Here is a 20,044-nt window from a genome sequence, read left to right on the forward strand (position 1 = left end):
GATGGTGTGATGCTGCAAGAGAATTTTGCGCTACCTTACCTGAAACACTTAACACATCCTAGATAGAGCTGACCCTGTTACAGGAAAACAATAACCCTACTGTGCTTGGCGAAAACTGGAGAAGAACAACCATACCTCATGAGAGCTGCTCATGATCTTTTCAAGAGAAATGGTCTTTCTATGCTTTTTGAGAGACTGGATGCTTTCTCAGGTCTTCTACAACTTTGTCCAGATCTTAGCAATCAATACACGTTGTCTTCTGACATTCCCTGGAAAAATCCCATTCCAGAGATGTGGAATTTGAGAAACCAAATTCCAGTACTCCAGAGGCTTTGGGTCTGATCATCAGGCAACATCACCACAGAGACTTGGTGGTATTAAAAGCTACAGTGTGTATAAGGCATCTCTGTAAAGACTTTGTCCATGATCTCTGAAAGTTTTGAACCAGCAGGGCTGTACATGACATAGATAGCTAGGGCAGACAGCACAGCATTATGATTTCAAGGTCAAAGATGAGCTCACCTTCCCACGAACCTCCACTTGCAGAGACCACCAAGATGCAAAGGAATGCTACAGATTCTGCTGACAGGACTGGTGATGCATGTCACTGTATTTTTACCTCAGATGGATAGATTCAATTCCATTAGAAGACTGTCATAACGCTTATCAGAGGTTATTCACGTACAAAGAAGTAAATGGCTCAGACAAGGTAACATTACGGATGAAAAACATGGGTGGGGTTTTTTATGTCTAGCTTGAAAAAAACTTGTCCGTCTTCCAGTCATTATGATTTGTTCATGCATCACCTTCAGTCTGAATCACTATGCCAGTCTGAGTTTGAAGGGGGCAAAAAGGCGCCAGCTCCATCGTCATGGAGGCTGTTGAAATTTAACCTGTCCAGTGGCTCTACAAAGCTCCACTGAAAAAGCCAACCCGTAGTACCAATCTTCAAGACTGCAGCAACTCAGAACTTCGCTACAATAACCACAGTAACTTAAGTTTATAGCTCGCCAGACAATCTGTATTCTTGACGTGTGATTGAGAAAATCAAAAAGACAAATCTAATCTGACAGTCCATTATTTTCTTTGTAGGGTCTCAACTGCTGATTTTCTGGAAGTCATGTCAGACTGTAGGCTAGCCACTTGCAGCTAGACAAAGATTGTCCACTGCCATCTGAAAATGGTGGGAGAAAAAGGAAAAAAATCCAAAATGCCTTATGCATGCACTCCTGGCAAATCCTCATTTACCAGAGACAGAAAAAGAGCAAAGTTAACTAAATCTTGTGGCTTCTCTCTGGGCAGCTGCAGGAGATACTTAACTACCCTACCCCTTATCCATAGCACAGTGGTCTGCAAGCTTGCAGATTCTCTCATTTTTTTGAGAGCCATAGAAGTTTGGTCTGGAGATGATGGGTTAATTGTTCCTGTTGTTTCTAGCTAGAAGGCTCTGCTCAGTGCCAGCGGGAAGATGCAACAAAACTGACAACTACCTGTAAGGGCTGGCAGTGTGTGTTTGTCAGTATTTGTGCTAGGCCTTCCCTTTTGTATTTATGTTTCCAGTTAAAGTTCTGCTTCCTAAGAGCTGGTCTTGTAGTGTGTGATATTGAGAGCTGGGCTGCAAAAGACAGGTGGAGGGATTTTTGCTTGATTTTTGGTTTAGGCAAAGAATGTCCAAGGAAGAAGAGCTGGCTGGAGTCACTAGGGAGGCTTTGTTAAAGGCAAACCCCCAGGTTTCTATCTGGAACTTACAAAGCAAAGGCCTTTCAGGAGGGGATGAAGGGAGGATACACTTCAACATCTCCAACTTTTGGTAATGCTGGTTTGGAGGCATGGCTGGTACTCGCTGTCCGTGGCAGGAGGGATGTGACTGGCCTCCCTGCAGATAGAGAATGTCAGAGGAAGGAGGTCTGTGTGCTGCAGGAGGGCTACACCAGATGGAAGAGACAACAGCTATGTGTTAACAGCAGTGTTAAGAACTGGCTGAAATGTCAGGAACTTTTAAGGAGTTCTTGGGTCTTCCTCCAAAACACCCCTGGACCATGAGATAAGGAGGCCTACCTTTCAACATAAAGGGGTCCTCCAGTTTGTCCCATCTCACATGGGAGGTGGGGCAGACCTATGCTGATACAAACTGGGAAGAATCGGGGACTTTATGGTATGGTAAAGAGAATCCTGAAGACATACGATACCCATCCAAAAATCAACTGCTAGCAATGCCTGCCATTTCAACAACAGGATGTAAAAAGTCTGATGAAGGCCTTGCCTGGATCTGTTATACCAGAAGTGCGTAAGAACTGAAACCTCCAGCCAGCGTGGCAAAGGTGTTGCTCCTGCAGTATTTCCTGTCCATCCTAACTACAGGTGTTCAGCTATAGATGTATGAACAGACCAAAATTTCTGAAGACAGATACCTACTTTGCTAAATAATCTTTTGCACGCAGGTAGTCAAGGTAAGCTCTGTCTCAGGACAAAGCCATCTTGGAGCAGCATTACTGAGAGGAAATTAAGGGAATTCAAGGATCTGCAAGAGATGAGAAATTGTTACAGATGTGGTATATCTCTGATGAGGTTTGATCACAACTTCAAAATTCATTCCTTCAAGAAGTCTAGCAGACTTCCTACAGAGTTAAGGCCTCTTCAGCTTGAGCCCCAACTGTTTTAAGGAAAAGCGAATGAAGTCATGCTCTCAGGAAAATATTTTCAAGGTACATGCTGATAGAAAACACTTCAAATTCACGTACAATTATGACAATTCAGGAAAACATTGAAGACTCTTGTGGTAGAAGAGAAGATCCAAGAAGAGTGGCCTAAAAGCTGCATCTCTATTAATAACCTCATCAGAGACAGGGCGTGGATCCACAATGGAAAACTGTTCCCTGGCACTGTCTCGGCCTGTATCAACTAGGGAATGCTCAGGGACAGTTTGGGGATCTACAAACCAGGAAAAATGTCTCTGGTTTCATTGTCTTGTGTACCTCAGGATACTGACACTATGGACTCATAACCATAGCTGGACAGCTCATGTCAGTCACTTTGAATTGGTTTCTAATAGATTGGAAGAGAGGTAACTGTTAGCACCTGAAGCCCGCCTAGCAGGGAGAGGCTTGCTATGAGAAAGAAAAGCAGTGGTTTCCCCTTGAGTTAGTTGCCTTCAATGAAAAGAAAAAAACCACAGCAGCAAACTGCTGTTGGCATGATACGGACAATGTTAGACATTGCAAAATGTCAGCAGAAAGGCAGGATTTTCAAGGCTCTGTAGAGGCTATAAGAGGAGAGGCCAGAAGGCTGCATTTCATACAGCTCAGGAAGGCATATTGTACAGAACTGGAGAGCTGGAGAAACAGCTGATAGTCTCCCAGATTTTTAGACAAGCTGTTCTAAATACACGTCACAAAATTTAAGCAGTCCATCTGTGGAGGGACACAACACCAAACAAAACTTTGCAGAAATGTGAACGGCCAAATATGCACCAGGAAGCAGCAGAATGACTCTGGCCCAGATGTCCATGAGCTCCAGACCTGCCAGCAGCAGGCATGCATTGGTTCCTGTCCCTCTGGCATCAAACACTGCAGCCCTCAAGTTCCAGGGGCAGATGAAATATTTTCTTACTAGTGATTATCTCATCCAAATATAGCTCTGGGACTGCAAACCAGTTGGTTAAACTCAGTAGTAAGGTGGTAGGAACCCAGAGAGATTATGTTAAACCTCACTAAGTCTCTGTCTTTCTGGAAAACTATGTATCAGTTTCTAAAAATTAAAGGTACCTGAATGACTCCCTGTGATTCTCAGATGAGTGGCTAGTTGAGGAGAATGAACCAGGCCTTTAAAAAAACTAAACACTGCGTAGACAGAACCAGACAGTGGAACAGATGGTTCCCCTGTCTTTTATTTAAAAATCAGAAAGTCCTATAGCGGTCAAAGAAATTTTTGCCATTGAGTTGCTGAACGTGGGCTGGTCTTCTGGCTGCCAGCTTTCATTAGAGATGTGGGAGGAACGAACCCTGGTTCCTCACAGAAGTCCTAAACTTGCAGAAAACTCTCAACAGAAAATTTCTAAGTGTTCGCAAGAAAGGCAACCTAATAAAACAAGTAAACTCAGAAACTCTATCTAGACAGTGGAGGTAAAGTTGTGTTTTTTCCAAAACAGAGAATAGATTATTGGTAAGTGCTGTTTGCAGCATGCAGGCAACTTGAACCTGTTGGTAGGATATGAAAGATGTAGGTCTTCCATACCGATTCACTAGAACAAGAAAGCAGGGTGTTAGCCTGGGTGATACTTTCTGAATCAGGCAGAACACATCTGATGAAGCACAGACTTTGTTTAAAAAGCACTGGGGGAGGTAGGAACCTGATTGAAAGAGCAGAGGCCCAACAGCAACTCAAGCTGTGGAGTCAGGTCGCTGTTTTCTGAAATTCTACGAGGCAATTCCAGTTAGGGCCAGATGGGGTAACGGGCTGCAGTGGGCACATGACACCGCAGGGCCCTAAGGGATCACAGTGGATCTCAAAGCACATGATACCTAAGGTACAGCTGGAAAGAAAGGGAATTTTCGCACAAGGAGAATGTTAATGAGCTAGTATGCTGTCCTGGTACCAATAAATGCTTGTATGGAAAACCAGGGAAATCTGATATGATGGACAGTTTTGGAAGTAGAATTCTAATTCTACGGTTGATAAATAGCTCGTGTCCTACAACAGTGCTGGATAGGTAAAGGGTACAAGACGTGTTCATGCACAAAATCTTACCAAAGGTTGGTTAGATATCAGCAGTTTTCTCTAAAAAGAAAAATCCAAGACAGCTTTTAGCATTTCTCCAGGGTTTACCGAATCTCAAGTGCGTCTTTTGGCCTCTGTGGACTGTAATCCCAGACCCAGCAATTAAACTGCAATCAGGACTGCTTTTTATATAGAATGAGGAACTAATTGAAAGTGGAACTTACTGATTTAGTCTTTGTACACTGGAGGGGAAAATGTGCATTAGGACTCTCCTCTCATGAGAAAGCAGAAACTGGTAATTTCAAGTGTGCAATCACAACAAGGAAAGTAAAACAATAGTTCTTTAAACTCATCATCTGGAGCTTCTGCATGAAGAGCAAGTTGACAGAATCAGTGTTACAAACATATTCATAAGTAAGACACTCCTTCCACAGGGAAGGCAAAGAAAATAATTCAAACTACATCCAAACTCCTGGGCTAGAAATTAACGCTTTAGTCCAGCAGTTATAGCCATGGAAACGTTCCCTGAAATTAAACTAGAGTTAATAAGATTTCTTCTTATGGACTCAAGCGGGCAGCTCCAGTGTTTTGGAATTCGCCCTCAAACAAGTGCAAAATGCTGAAAAACTAGTAGAATATTTGCAAAAAGTATGCTGTTGCCCCGACAATTCCAGGGAGACACAGATCACTGCAATGTGCTGGGGCCTGGCCCATGCCTACCAAGCCCTGTCCCCCGCTCAAGGGGAAGAGAAGGTCTCTGGATCTGACAATAAAGAGACAGGCACTGCAGCCACTCCAACCCCAGTGACAGGCGCTGCAGCTACTCCGACCCCAGTGACAGGCACTGCGGCTGAACCAGAGAACCAATCTGTGCTGGAATCAGATGCTCCTATATATAAGAAGAAATATTAAAAAAATCACTTCGCTTTATAAGGGATGACAATGAACCAGGGCCATCATGAGAACAGGAGGAAGAGGCAGAACCAGAGGTAATCACCCAAACCCTATCCCTGAGTGAGCTGTGAGACATGCGAAAGGATTTTAGCCATCATTCAGGCGAGCTGGCTGCTCCGATGCTGGGATAACAGAGCCAGTAGCTTGGAATTAGAGGATAAGGAAGCCAAGCAGCTGGGATCCCTTTCCAGGGAAGGGAACATCAACAAAGCGATTGGAAAAAAGGCACAAACCCTCAGCCTTTGGAGGCGACTTCTCTCAGGTATGAGGGAAAGGTATCCCTTCAAAGAAGATGTACGTCATCCAAGCATATGGGCCACCATGGAGAGAGGTATCCAATGCTTGAGGGAGCTAGCTGTGCGGGAGATAGCTTATTATGACCCAGACGATGCGCAGTTACCCACACATCCAGATGAAGTCCAATGCACCCAGCCCACATGGCAGAAGCTTGTACGGAACACACCATCATTGCATGTCAATGTATTAGCAGTAATGGACTGGAAAGACAAAGAGGGACCAACAGTGGATGAATTCGCTTGCTGACTCTGGCAATACAAAGAAAGTCTCTCCTCTTCCCTCGTCATGGCAGTGGAGACGTTGCCATACATACTAATAGACAAACTATCCTGTGAGTTCCAGCAATTCAAAGAGGGTATGTCCCACTCACCACCTGCACAGACTAGGATCTCTGCTATTAGACGTAAGCGTGCCCTTGCTCGAGAGAGAGAAGATAGAAGGTACGCACCATGCTGTGGTTTTGCCTGCATGACTATGGAGAAGACATGAGAAAATGAGATGGAAAACCTACCTTGATCCTAGAAGAGCGGGTACGTGAGTTGCGAGGAAAAACAATCACAAAAGGGGATTCTTCCAGGAGAAATGCCACTCCAGTTTCCAGCGGGCAATTCCCCAGACAGAGTAGAAGGGTTGAATTTACTTCAGATCCTCTTGAAGGGACTTCTAAGTCATTTTTACAAGAAGTGAGTAACGAAGAGTCTGACCAGGATTAGAGGGACCCTGCCTCCAGCCAGGTGGAGGAAAGGGACAGCCAGGTTTATTGGACTGTGGATTTGTTGGCCTGGCATGTTAGACCCACAGGAGTACAAGGCTCTAGCAGACACCAGTGCACAGTGTACCTTAATGCCATCAAGTTATAAATGGGCAGAACCCAGCTGTATTTCTGGAGTGACAAGGGGGATCCCAACAGCTAACTGTGTTAGAAGCCAAAGTGTGTTTAACTGGGAATGAGTGGGAAAAGCATGCCATTGTGACTGGCCCAGAGGCTCCATGCATCCTTGGCACAGACCACCTCAGGAGAGGGTATTTTCAGGACCCAAAGGGTGTTGGTGGACTTTTGGTATAGCTGCCTTGGAGACGGAAGGAATTAAACAGCTGTCAACCTTGCTGGGTCTCTCTGAGGACCCTTCGGTTGTGGGGTTGATGAGGTGTGAAAGACTGAAATGTCGTATGACTGTCTCAAAGCTTGCTTGTGTCCGTGCAAACCTCCAAGAGAAGCTGCTGCGGCCTGTGAATTGGTCTGAGGAGTGTCTCCCAGAGAAGCGGGAGTGTATTGAAGGATGTGCCCCCTCCCCCACTTCTTTGTGGTTGCATTGTTCCGACTCCTTAGACAAGCCTCAAAGGGGCAGACATGTACTGAGCTGGCCCCATCCTGTACCCATTTGTGACTCTATTGTGTAGGCCAGACACCATGCATGCCTTGCTAATGAACTGACAAGAGGCAAGTTCCTGCCCTGAAGCCAGATGCAACAAAACCTGTGGGACCAGGGAAAAAAAATAACCTAAAGGTGGGCAGATAAGCTAATCAGCAGATACAATGAACTTAAAAAGGCAGCCGAAAATTTTGTTCAGTGTGCATCCACCATCGAAGCCAGATCCGTGTGCACTCACCACCAAAGAACTGAACACTGAGGACCAACAGGACGCTGCTGGATCCATGGTGGTGACTATTCTTGCAGCCCTATCCCGCATCCTTGCTTTATTTCTGTCTTTTATTTCCATTCTGTCCTATCGCTACCCCTCTTCACTTTTTTAATAATAAAAATTATTGTTTTGGGTATACAGCATTTGAGCTCGTTTGTGTCTTAATCTCGCTCTTGGGAAGATTTTTATCGAAACCTCCCCCGACATTGGATCGGGATATCAGGGTCAAAGAACAACAAGTGACAATCGCTACTACAACAGTGCGCCTGCAGCAATATCGCACCAACTGAGACTCCCTGGTTCCCATCCATAAGCTAATTCATCAACTGGAGAGCCAAGGGGTGATCAGCAGGACTCGCTCACCCTTTAACAGCCCCGTAAGGCCAGTGCAAAAGTCTAATGGAGAGTGGAGACTAACAGACTATCGTGGTCTGAATGAATGAACTCATGCTGCCACCAAGTGCTGCCGTGCTGGATGTACTAGAACTTCAACATGAACTGAAGTCAAAGGCAGCCAAGTGGTACGCCACAACTGGTATCGCTAACACATTTTTCTCAATCCCTTTGGCAGCAGAATGCAGGCCACAGTTTGCTTTTACTTGGAGGGGTGTCCAGTACACCTGGAATCGACTGCCCCAGGGGTGGAAACACAGCCCCACCATTTGCCGTGGACTGATCCAGACTGCACTGGAACAGGGTGAAGCCCTGGAACACCTGCAATACGCTGATGACATCATCATATGGGGCAACACAGCAGAAGTTTTTGAGAGAGGAAAGAAAATCCAAATCCTTCTGAAAGTCGGTTTTGCCATAAAACAAAGTAAGGTTAAGGGACCTGCCCAGGAGATCCAGTTTTTAGGAATAAAATGGCAAGATGGATGTCATCAGATCCCAATGGATGTGATCAACAAAATAGCAGCTCTGTCTCCCCCAACTAGCAAAAAGAAAACACAAGCTTTCTTGGGCGTTGTGGGTTTTTGGAGAATGCACATCCCAAATTATATTTTGATTGTAAGCCCTCTCTATCAAGTGACCTGGAAGGAAAATGACTTTAAATGTGGCCCTGAGCAACAAGCATTTGAGAAAATCAAATGGGAAATTGTTCAGGCAGTGACCCTTGGGCCAGTCCAGGCAGGACAAGATGTTAAAAATGTGCTCCCTTCCTGGAGTCTCTGGCAGAGAGCACCAGGGGAGACCCAAGGCTGACCCCTGTGGTTTTGGAGTCAGGGATACAGAGGATCTGAGGACCGCTGTACTCCAACTGAAAGAGATATTGGCAGCATATGAAGGGGTCCGAGCTGCTTCAGAAGTGGTTGGTACAGAAACACAGCTCCTCCTGGCACCCCGACTGTCAGTGCTGGGCTGGATGTTCAGAGGGAGTGTCCCCTCTACACACCATGCAACTGATGCCACGTGGAGTAAGTGGGTCGCACTGATCACACAACGAGTTTTCATAGGAAACCCCAGTCACCCAGGAATATCGGAAGTGATCACAAATTGTCCAGAAGGCAAAGATTTTGGAATGTCACCAGAGGAAGAGGTAACGCACGCTGAAGAGGCCCCACCATATAATAAACTACCGGATAACGAGAAGTGATATGCCCTGTTTACTGATGACTCTTGTTGTATTGCAGGAAAATATCGATGGTGGAAGGCTGCTGTGTGGAGCCCCACATGACGAGTTGCAGAAGCTGCTGAAGGAGAAGGTGAATCGAGTCAGTTCGCAGAGGAGAAAGCCATCCAGCTGGCCTCGAATATCTCTGAGCGAGAAAAGTGGCCAGTGCTCTACCTCTATACTGACTGGTGGCAAATGCGCTGTGGGGGTGGTTACAGCAGTGGAAACAGAGCAACTGGCAGCGCAGAGGCAAACCCATCTGGGCTGCTGAATTATGGCAAGATATTGCTGCTCAGGTAGAGAACCTGGTTGTGAAAGTACATCACATAGATGCTCAGGTAGCCAAGAGTTGGGCCACTGAGGAACATCAAAACAACCAACAGGTGAATCAAGCTGATAAGATTAATGTGGCTCAAGTGGATCTGGACTGGCAACACAGGGGTGAAAAATTTGTGGCTCGCTAGGCCCATGACTCCTCAGGCCATCAAGGATGGGACGCAACATATAGATGGGCTCGTGACCGAGGGGTAGACTTAACCATGGACACCATTGAACAGGTTATCCATGAATGTAAAACATGCACTGTAATCAAGCAGGCCAAAAGTTTAAAACCTCTTTGGTACAGAGGACAATGGTTAAAATATAAATATGGGGAGGCCTGCTAGATTGATTACATCACACTCCCACAGTCCTATCATGGAAAACAATATGTACTCACAATGGTGGAAGTAACCATCAGATGGCTGAAAACAAATCCCATGCCCCATGCCACCACCCAGAACACTATCCTGGGCCTCAAGAAGCAACTCTTGTGGTGACATGGCACCCCAGAAAGAACCGTGTCAGATAATGGGACTCATTTCTGAAATAATCTCATAGACACCTGGGCCAAAGAGCATGGCACTGAGTGGGTATATCACATCCCGTGTCATGCACCAGCCTCTGGGAAATGGAGGAGTATAATGGGTTGCTAAAAACTACACTGAGAGCAATGGGTGGTGGGACCTTCAAACACTGGGTTTTAGCAAAAGCCACCTGGTTAGTCAACAGTAGGGGATCTGCCAATCAAGCTGGTCCTGCCCAGTCAAACTTTCTACATACTGTAGATGGGGATAAAGTCCCTGTAGTGCACATTAATAATATATTGGGGAGGACTGTCTGGGTTATTCCTGCCTTGGGCAAAGGTAAACCCACGTGTGGGAATACTTTTGCCCAAGCACCTGGATGCACTCAGTGGGTGGTGCAGAAGGATGGGGAAGTCCAATGTGTTTCTCAAGGGAATTTGATTTTGGGTGAAAATAGCCGATGAATTGAATTGTATGATAGTAATTGCTAAATAACCCTGTCATTGCATATCATTATCGCTATGATTGTTATATATTAGACTAATGGCATCATATTAAGAATCGTCCAGGTTAATGAAAAAGGAACTTTGATGAAGTCATGACTAGTTTCAGCAACTGGTGACCAGCAACTTCCTCAAGATTGGTATCTTCAACCTGCAGACCATAAGCATGGACTGCATCAGATACATCAGCTACGAGCTTCAAATGTAGTATACAACAGAAACTACACGTCATCCTGCTGTGTCCAGTGATACCCACTCCACCAACTGAGCAAACTCCATCTCATTCCTCCTGCCATCTGTCATGACAGATGGAACCCAAAGTTACGGACAAAATAAACTCACTGCACATTTTGGAGGGATGGCCCATAGATGAAGCGATACTGTGTGTATATATATCAAAAAAACAGGAAAAATGATGGTGATTAATTAGAAAGCATTGGAAAACATGGAACTTGAGCATAACACAAATGTTATAGAATAAAGGGTGGATACTGTCCTGATTTTGGCTGGGATAGAGCTATTTTTTTTTCCCTTCTTAGGTAGCTAGAATAGTGCTGTGGTTTGGATTCAGTACAGGATTTGATGAGAAGAATGTTGATACTGTACTGATGTTTCTAGTTGTTGCTAAGAAATTGAGGACTTTTCAACTTCCCATGTCCTGCTAGTGCGCAGGTACACAAGAAGCTGGGGGGAGCACAGCCAGAGTAACGGACCCAAATTGGCCAATGGAATATCATTGAATGTCATGCTCAGTATATAGATGAGGGCTGATTGCAAAGCTTGCTTTCGCTTCTGGGATTGTGGTTTCAGGATTCTTTCTTGTCTGGGATCGCTAGCCGGAACAGGCTGGGTGTCAGTCAGCAGGTGGTGAGCAATCACATTGTGCATTACTCGTTTGTATTTTCTGTTATGACTATTATTATTATTTTAATTTGATTTGATTTCAATTATTGAATTGTTTTTATCTCAACCTAAGAGTCTCCTTACCCTTACCCCTCCAATTCTCTCCCCAGGGTGGGGGAGGGTGAGTGAGTGGCTGCGTGGTGTTTGGCTGCCAGCCGGGTTTAAACCACAACGACTTGTGATAAGGGTCCTAAAGAATTTTAAGGTGGAAATTTGATGCACCAGCTGTCACATTTCAGGGGAGAGGGACAAGAAGAGGGAGAGGCTTTTTAAAAATATAAGGAATATTTAAGGGAAATGTAGATGATCTAAAGACCCAAGACAATCCTTTCACAAGATGGAACTCCATTTCCACACATCATTACAGCTGATTCTGTGGCACACCTATCACAGTAAGCTTGTAAACTGCAATACTGGTTTTCAGGGAAATGTCTTTGAACCTATCATGGCTGAGCTGGAAAACAGATCATACGGAAAATGAAGCACAGGAGGGAGATGCAGTGAAGAAGGCAACAGCAACATCAGAGACCAAGAGCAGCTGACACAGGGAGATTACTACTGACAAAGTGGGCAAGGTCACATCGAAATGCATGGCAAAATTTCACTCCAGGTCGCTGTCAGTCCCCTAGCAAAATTTAAATTACCCAGCCTGTTCTCAGTTCTTAACACAGAACAAAAGGTGGAGAGAAGGTTATGCTGAGCCAAAATGTTCTCTTTGGCTTCTCTCCAGACCTATTTGTCAACGGTTTGAGTGGAAAACCAGAGGCGTATGTGTTTCGTAACAAGAGTGTGTATGTTCAACATCACGTTCCACTTCCACAGCTACGGAAGACCCAGTATACACATATACACATAGCTATGGAACCAGGAAAGATTTATTCTCTGATATTCCCATGTATAAATAATGCTGTCTCCCAGACATAAAATGAAAAGCAGCACTATCTGAGAAACGTTCCATTTCCACATGCTAGCTGAGACACGGGTTTGTCCCTAATTATTTTGTGATTTTGAATCACAAAATATAGTAATATAGTAATTTGCTCAGCTGAAGTAATTTGCATAAGTAATCTGACCCTGCACATTGTCCCTGGAAGAGTTTGTAAAGATACCTGGCATTCAGAGCCAGCTGGGACATTCCTAAATTCAATAAAATAAAATAAAAATAAATAAAAAAAGACCTTGCTCTCTGAAACCATCTTGAAACCATCTTTATGAGTTGGAAATAATTTCTCAGCACAGGGGTGAATTTCCAAAAAGTAAGCAGAAATCAAACTGGCAGCCAGCCAGAACATACAAAAGAACAGAAGACAGGAGAGTATCTGTTCAGGACAAACCAAATGATGCTAGCCCATCACACAGTGTGAGCTCTGGAAAGATATCATATTTGTCATAGCTGGGAAGAACACTAAAAATACAGGTCCAGGTCATACTCGGCTAGCAATGAGAGGTGCCTCTGGATGAGGCTTGTAAGGTTCCCTGTTAGAAGCTCATCGCACTGCTCCACTGATACAGAGGAAGGGGCAGGACTGCCCTTCTGCAGAGTCATGTCAAGCCTCAAATGCCTCCACAGCAGTTCTTTCCTTCCACTGTGCTCATACAACCTGAGCACATATGTTCATATATGTAGAAGGCCTCTATATAAACATACTCGAGTGAAAAAAGGAAAGTGTTCCAGCTGAAGAAGCACATACCTGCACTTGTAGATCCAATTCCTGCAGTAAGCACTGAGCGTGGCATAATCTTTACTGCATACTTGAGAAACTGAGATTTCCCCGTACCTGGGTCTCCAACCAACAAAAGATGTGATTCACCTTGGGGGAAGACGTGGATGTAGCATCAGACAGTTCATATACAGAGAAAGATATACACAAAATGCCCAGAATCAAATAATACTTCTCAATATTCACCTAACATTTAGCACTACATATACATTACAACATGTAATTCTGTTTAAGACTGCACTATCTATTGGGTGTGATAAATATATTGTTTAGCAAAAGCAACTAGTCATATTGCTGCATCCAAACCAAATATTTACAATGAAATATTTTAAAATAATTAGTAGGTATTTGACATACTACCTGTAATGTGAGTTCTTACATTTTAGAATACTTATTTCTCAGACTCAACTCACTCTTGAACATGAAACAAAAGGATACCAGGGTATCATTCCACTATTCAGTTACTTAAATTATTGCAAAAAGGACTAATAAAATCAGCAGGCTGTTTTTCTTAACTAATTCTGTTACACGGCCAACAGTTACACAACTTAGTAATTTCAAAACAATGAAATTACAGAAGTAAATAATTTGGCTACCACGATCGCACTGAAGTGCTCTAAAATTATTTCATTCTCTTCTACAATATATTAATGACCTTCAATTCAAATATAAAGTCTATAGCTGCTGGAACATTAAGAAAATCCTGTATTTGTATATACACACATATTATTTTAGAATTATTATGACCTACATAGATTATGACCTGTGTACCACCTGGCACATGGCATATTTGCCATCTAATAACAACAGAAGGAGAATCAGCAGGCAGATAACTTACAGTAACAGAACTAAGTGAGATGTGCTGACAATCACAGATGGAAAAGTCTGGCATTAGGAAGTAAAATGAATCCTTTAATTCTTCCTTTCTGTGTACTATGGTGATCTACATTAAGGAAACATTAATATTCCATCCTCTGATGCCAAATACTGCTGGGAATATTCTACTAGAAATAATTTCAAAACGTCACTTATATAATAAAAAGTGAGTTTATGTTTTATCTAAAACAACTGCCTTTAATATTCTACCTAATGGAATCCTGAATGCCTGCTTTTACTGGGGTTTATTTGGGAAAAATTAAAGTAAAAAGAGGAAGTCTAGACACCCACTTTATTTGTCTGAGATTCTGGAAGAATAGGCAAAAATTGCTCTCACTCAATAAAGTGGGACAATTATGTTTCTGAAACCTTACTGCTTTGATTTTGGAGGGGGGAGGGATGTGGGTGAAGACAAGGGTGGGAACAACTGTGTCCTGGTTTAGCCAGGATAGGGTTAAGTTTCCCCAGCAGTGAGGGGGGAAGCTCTAGCCGGGTTATTCATATATCATGCTGAGGTCACATCCTGGCGCGAGCACAGGAAGAATCGGTGATCTCGTGGGTTGGCGCAGCCGGTTCTCTCACTGCTGTATCGGTATATACTTTGCTCTGTTCATTGATATCACTGTTATTCTTATTGTTGTTGTTTGTTGTGTTGCTGTTGCTCTGTTGTATTAAACCTTTCCTTATCTCAGTCTTGGGCTTTGTATTTCACTCCCTTTGTGGGGGAGGGGCAGCGGCCGCGTGGTCTCAGACCCCGGCAGGGGCTAAACCACCACAACCTGTTAGAAAGGATGCAATACTATTAGAAGCAATACTAACCTCTGATTCGAGTTCCAGTAGCATCAGTCCTCTGTACACCACCAGCAAGCACCATGGCTACAGCCAACTTCACCAGGTACAAACCAAAAACTTGAGGACATAAGCTAGCCAAAATTTCATTCCTCCCTAGAATAGAAGCAAAAAATAACACTCAGTGCTGTCCTGAGAGTAAAACTTAGTTTCCCATGGCCTGCTGTATACACTTAGAAGTCCTGTGTACACTAACAAATCATTGTCCTGTGTCCACAGTCCTAGGCACACTCACAAATAATTTGGGTCTGCTTCCTGAACAAGAGGAACAGGGCAGGGAGGAGATTTTTTTTTTTAATTCATTTTTTTAAAATGGGACCCAAAGCAGTTGTTTGATCCAAACGTCCTTCATTATAAAGAATTTAAGTCTTCTACTGTCATAAGCAGCAAAGCCAATCTTATCGCAATTAAAGGAATGTCTGGACATCATGAGAGAAGACTAACGAAATGCCATCATACAAATTCTTTTGTTTCACAGATAAAAGTGAAGGCTATGAAGAATAAAACTTAAAAGTTTCCAGACTTCAAAATATCCCCTTGAAAAGTGTTGCGTTGTACATTTAAGGAAAAATCTAACACTTGAAGTATTTTGCCCTAATTGTGTGCACCCATAGCATGGGTCATTTTATCCTCATTGTCCTGAATCTCCTTCTCCTTTGAGCCCCTCCTCCTCCCTACCATGGTCTCTTTCCAGCAATAGAATATTTCAATCTGCTATGATAATGTTGTTGGTTTGAAAGGTGTGTAACAGAATTAATTCCATCCTTTGAGATTCTGATACTAACAGCACATAAGGGATCACAGGTTTAATGCCATACATTACTCCCATTGCTAGAGAATAAAACAGAGTGACCAATTTTGAGTTCTTAACTTAATGTTTTAAATTTAGATGCAAGTACATGGTACTGGCAAAATATGCAGGCACCTAATAGATGACCTGAGCCATATGCGTTTCTTGTGGAGGTCTTCTGAGGGAATTAACACATCTTTGTCCAAAAAGGAAATTTTGAAAACTTTGGTCAGCCATAGCAGAACTCAAGATTGAGCTCCACAGTTGCCTCTATTTGACTTCAGATTCATTTGCCTTGCCAGTGCTGAGCAGCTCGGCAGCTCTGCTTCTTCCGAGATAGTATCCAGAAAAAATAAAATCACCTGCATAAATTGTCTCAGAGGCCTGCCATGAGGCCTTCTCAGGACACCTAATACACAGCATCAGGAATTGACTGACATAAAATGCAGTAGTAACTACCATTATCTCTTGAAAGACAGTAGACACATCCTGTTGTGAAATAGCCTATACCTTAGACTCCTTAGTCAAATTTGATCTCTGTGCTCACCAGAGTGGACTCAAATTCAGAAAAACGGCCTGAAACAGACATCTTGGGCAGTCAGGGTCCTTCTAATTTCCACTCCAATTTTCTTGTAGACACTTCAGACTAATTTATTTATTCTGAATGGGCAATATTACATAAAACCACATTGCTCCCTGCAGGCTTCCAAAAATTGTCCTGAAAATGAAAGATTAAATGGGACCTTCAAAAAGGATCCTGAATTACTTTCTGAACAGTTCTAACTAGAGTGATAAGAAATATTCTCATTCCAAACAGCAGGAGAAAAATGTTCTCGTTCCAAACAGCAGGAGTCTAGCAATTAAATTGCTTTCCAGGAAATGCAGTTCTGAAGAATCTTTGACATTGAAAATATCTCAAATTTCTTATGTGAGCACACTAATTTTTAAGCTGACGTGGGCAACATGCCCACCTGCTTTTCCTCCTGTTTGTCTTTTAAGAAGAAAGACTAAGCCCTTTTCAAGATTTTAAAAGACATAGTGTTAGCCTGAGACAGTTCAGTGGTAGAGATCCTAAAGAGTCCATTGAGCTTCCCTGCAGTTCAGGAGGAAGCACTCAGATTATGGGGAGGGACAGAGTTCCAGACACAACTCCTGCTAATTCTTAGGTGGTTGACTGCAGACCACGGTAAGTTTAGGAGCTAGTGTACTAAACACTCTGTCTGTTCTGGAAGCCACTGTGAATTGGAAGACTCTCTCCATAATTGATAGGAGGCTCCACAGCACCTAAACCAAGGGTCTAGGCATCCAAGAGTTAGGTTAAAGATGAGATGTGCTAAGCTCTGTGGTAAAGATTTGCAGCTATATTTGGGATGCAGAGACACTGAGTCAGATCTCTCGCCCCAGAATCAACAGCTAAGCTGACTAAAAGCAGATCTGGTCCACACTGTTTCTTCTAAGAGGTATGCTTTTTCTTTCTTGATTATAAATGCTTTTCTTTTTTTCCCTGATACTTATATTATTTCTCAATTCTGGTTAATAAATGTTCCACAAAACACTCGACTAAAAAGCTTAAAAGAAGGGAGATCAATGCAGTATGTTTGATACTTTTTTCCCCCGGTAATATTAAAGTAAGAATTTCATATTCCTGTACTGGAAAAAATATATTTTTGGAGGAAGAGGTGCTGGGATAGGATAATGGGGAAAAAATGTGTTCAGTCACTGTATTTTCACTCCTGATTTCATCTATATCTGAACATGCATCCTATTTCAAAGCTTTCAACTACTAACCTGCTAAGGGATCATTCCTATGCTTTTCCCAGAAGTCTTCAAACTCCTTGCGGACTTCTTCATCAATGACAACTCCTGCTAGCTGCTCATTGTTTACTTTAACATAGTTGGCTTTCAAAACAAGCTCCAAGTCACAGCGTGCATTCTCGTGGAAAGGTTTCCACCTCTGCATTACCACTCCATACACTGTGATGTCATCTCCTGGAGGTAACAACAAAAATTAGTAAAATAACATCTGACTTGAGATATGCAGATGTGTCAGTTAGGTGTAACACATAATAATGTAATTGAGATCCTGTAGTTCCTGCAGTTACTGGAAGTTACTTCCTGCTCCTGCAGTTACTGGAAGTCTAAAACAATCTTTAGGTAGATTGCTTATGTCTGTGGTAGGAAGTTGCTATGTCTTTCTATTTCTGTTTAAGCCAGGTGAATTCTTAAAAGTATACCTCTGCTTGTTTCCTCTTTTAGAAAAGAGGAATTCATGGTGAACTGTAGAAGCTTTTCTTTCTATCAGATTTACTATACAAAAAATTTAGTCAAAACTTTCTTGACTTCTAGTAACTTTTGTGATGAATTCCAGAATCACTCGTTAACATTCTGGCCACTGAGTTCTTCTGAGAAACTACAACTAATTTCTTGTGGGAATGTGCATATCTGAGAATTTTAGTCCATTCTTCATACATCCTCCTGCCAATTGGCTTCCTTTTTGAATGCCAAGTAGCTTTTTCCACCTGCAGCACTCCTTAGACCGGAGGACAGGTTACCTAGCTCTCCGAAACAACAGAGAGGTACCACACGCTGTGTGATGATGTGGACCAATTTCCTCAAGAAGTTTGGTGTCCCCCCACTAACAAGATTTAATATACTTTCCATATGTCACAACATATTACTTATTGAAACTGATCCACCACAATCAAGATGTAACATGGGGATGTATGACATTTTCTAGAATAGCCTTCAACTGCCATGTTAACGTCCAAGCTCAAACAGCAACGTGACAGATAAATATATTTCATTCAACAAGCCCTCAGCACTGACAGCCTACTTGGCAAAGGCTCATCTCAAACGGAAAAATAAAAATGCAGTTTGTGGTGCAAAAATATGTGATATATGCTGTCTCCTCACCAGACTTGCAGCTGTCCACTAAGTCATCTTCCAGAACAACCACCATGCAACGAGGGATGCTTCCAACAGACAGCCTTTGAACCTAGGAGACAGGAAGGAAAAACACTTCTTAAGAACAGCACCTGTCAAAAACCATTTACAGCTGCTCTGGCTTAAGGACCTACATTCCTTTCCTGGAACTGAGGTCAGTCCTTGCTTTTTCTCACAAAACTTACACAGTAAGCATGCCACTGCTGCCATGAACTTAGTAATGGAAGTTTAATGCTGGTATTAATGGAAACAGGATTGGGTATTAAATTAGTTGAAGGTGCTCTATCCTGGGAGTTGCTGTGTGATTTCAGTATCTTGCTGAAGAAAGCTCACTAAAAGAGATCATTTGAAAGAGCTGACCTTTGTTTTAATGATTTGAGATATTTTTAGACATTTATTCAATATGCAAAGTCTACTTTGGGTACTGAAGCATGTCTATGGCTTAGATAACATTTCACTGAAGTACACACTGAAAGATTATTCTCTATATTTTTCTGGTGTTAACCATAATTTGACAGGTTGAGATAAAAGTTTATACCTAGGTGTCAAGGATTAAACCAACAGCAGGAAAAAACAAATCACACACAACCAGACAAATGTATATTGACAAATGTGCCGGTAATTCCTGTACTTCTTTTGCTTTTCTCCAGGGCAAAGTCTATTCAATCTTGTCACAGACTATTTCCAACCAGCAATCTTTACATCTACACTTAAAGTTTGCAATAGTTTTTAAGAATATTCACTGCACAATAACAACAATTGGAAGTACCTTTTCATTCTGTAGCACAGGTCACACATGCTAGAATTCTAGATTTATTCACTCTCTAGTGCCTAGGAAAGTAATTCACCCTTGAGTATTATCTAAATGGCCACAGGCAGTTCACATCACTGTCAGTACTGGTGGCACATACACAGTTACTTGCAGAGCTCAGTAGGAAACATGAGCGAAATTCATTCCTGGTTTAACTTTACTGTGTTTAATAAGCTCATGCAGCTGGAAATCCTTCCCATCACAGAGATCTGTGTGTCACACAGTAAAACAAAAAAAAAAATTATAGAAACTGTATGTCAGAAACAATCACTATATGAACATGCAACACAGAGCTTATTTCCTAGAAAGTTTTATTCCCTTACTTTTTTGCTATTCTGAATTTTAAGAGCTTCATTTCTAATTTCATACATTTTTGTTTCCATACATTCCTCTCTTCATACATCTTGCATGTAGATTCACACCACTATCCATTTCATTTATCAAATCAAAGCCCTGAAACAACTGAAGAGATCTTAGAAAAGAGTTATGAAAAAGACACTGAACGTATAAACACAGAAACACTGTCTGCAATATACCCTATTCTCAATTTTCATACAGTGTAGATTTTTCTGTGCCA

At 42.6% G+C, this 20,044-nt stretch overlaps 2 protein-coding genes across 6 annotated transcripts in view; one reads left to right on the forward strand and one right to left on the reverse strand.

Moving 5' to 3' along the window:
* The window catches only part of MCM9 (minichromosome maintenance 9 homologous recombination repair factor), a 57,563-nt gene that overhangs the window by 30,054 nt on the left and 7,465 nt on the right, over positions 1 to 20,044 (reverse strand). For 4 of the 5 annotated variants that reach the window (XM_074862369.1, XM_074862370.1, XM_074862371.1 and 1 more), the window contains 4 exons: positions 18,627 to 18,708; positions 17,502 to 17,702; positions 14,894 to 15,019; positions 13,169 to 13,288 (listed from right to left, as the gene is read on the reverse strand). In XM_074862369.1, the coding sequence (XP_074718470.1) occupies positions 13,169 to 13,288; positions 14,894 to 15,019; positions 17,502 to 17,702; positions 18,627 to 18,708 (529 nt within the window). Of the gene's footprint in view, positions 1 to 13,168; positions 13,289 to 14,893; positions 15,020 to 17,496; positions 17,703 to 18,626; positions 18,709 to 20,044 lie in introns of those variants that run through there. The other variant, XM_074862373.1, reaches the window with a different exon arrangement.
* Positions 8,056 to 10,271, forward strand: LOC141941783 (uncharacterized). Its single transcript, XM_074864760.1, has 2 exons — positions 8,056 to 9,151; positions 9,246 to 10,271. Exons 1-2 carry the CDS (start codon positions 8,753 to 8,755, stop codon positions 9,495 to 9,497), a joined length of 651 nt encoding a protein of 216 aa, XP_074720861.1. The 5' UTR covers positions 8,056 to 8,752; the 3' UTR covers positions 9,498 to 10,271.

This window comes from Strix uralensis, chromosome 3 (assembly GCF_047716275.1).
Source record: "Strix uralensis isolate ZFMK-TIS-50842 chromosome 3, bStrUra1, whole genome shotgun sequence".
Lineage (NCBI taxonomy): Eukaryota > Metazoa > Chordata > Aves > Strigiformes > Strigidae > Strix > Strix uralensis.

Coding starts and splice junctions, on each gene's coding strand:
- LOC141941783 (XM_074864760.1), top strand. CDS start 8,753: ATGTTAAAAATGTGCTCCCTTCCTGGAGTCTCTGGCAGAGAGCACCAG. Junction 9,152..9,245: donor GAATGTCACCAGAGGAAGAG/GTAACGCACGCT, acceptor GTTGTATTGCAG/GAAAATATCGATGGTGGAAG.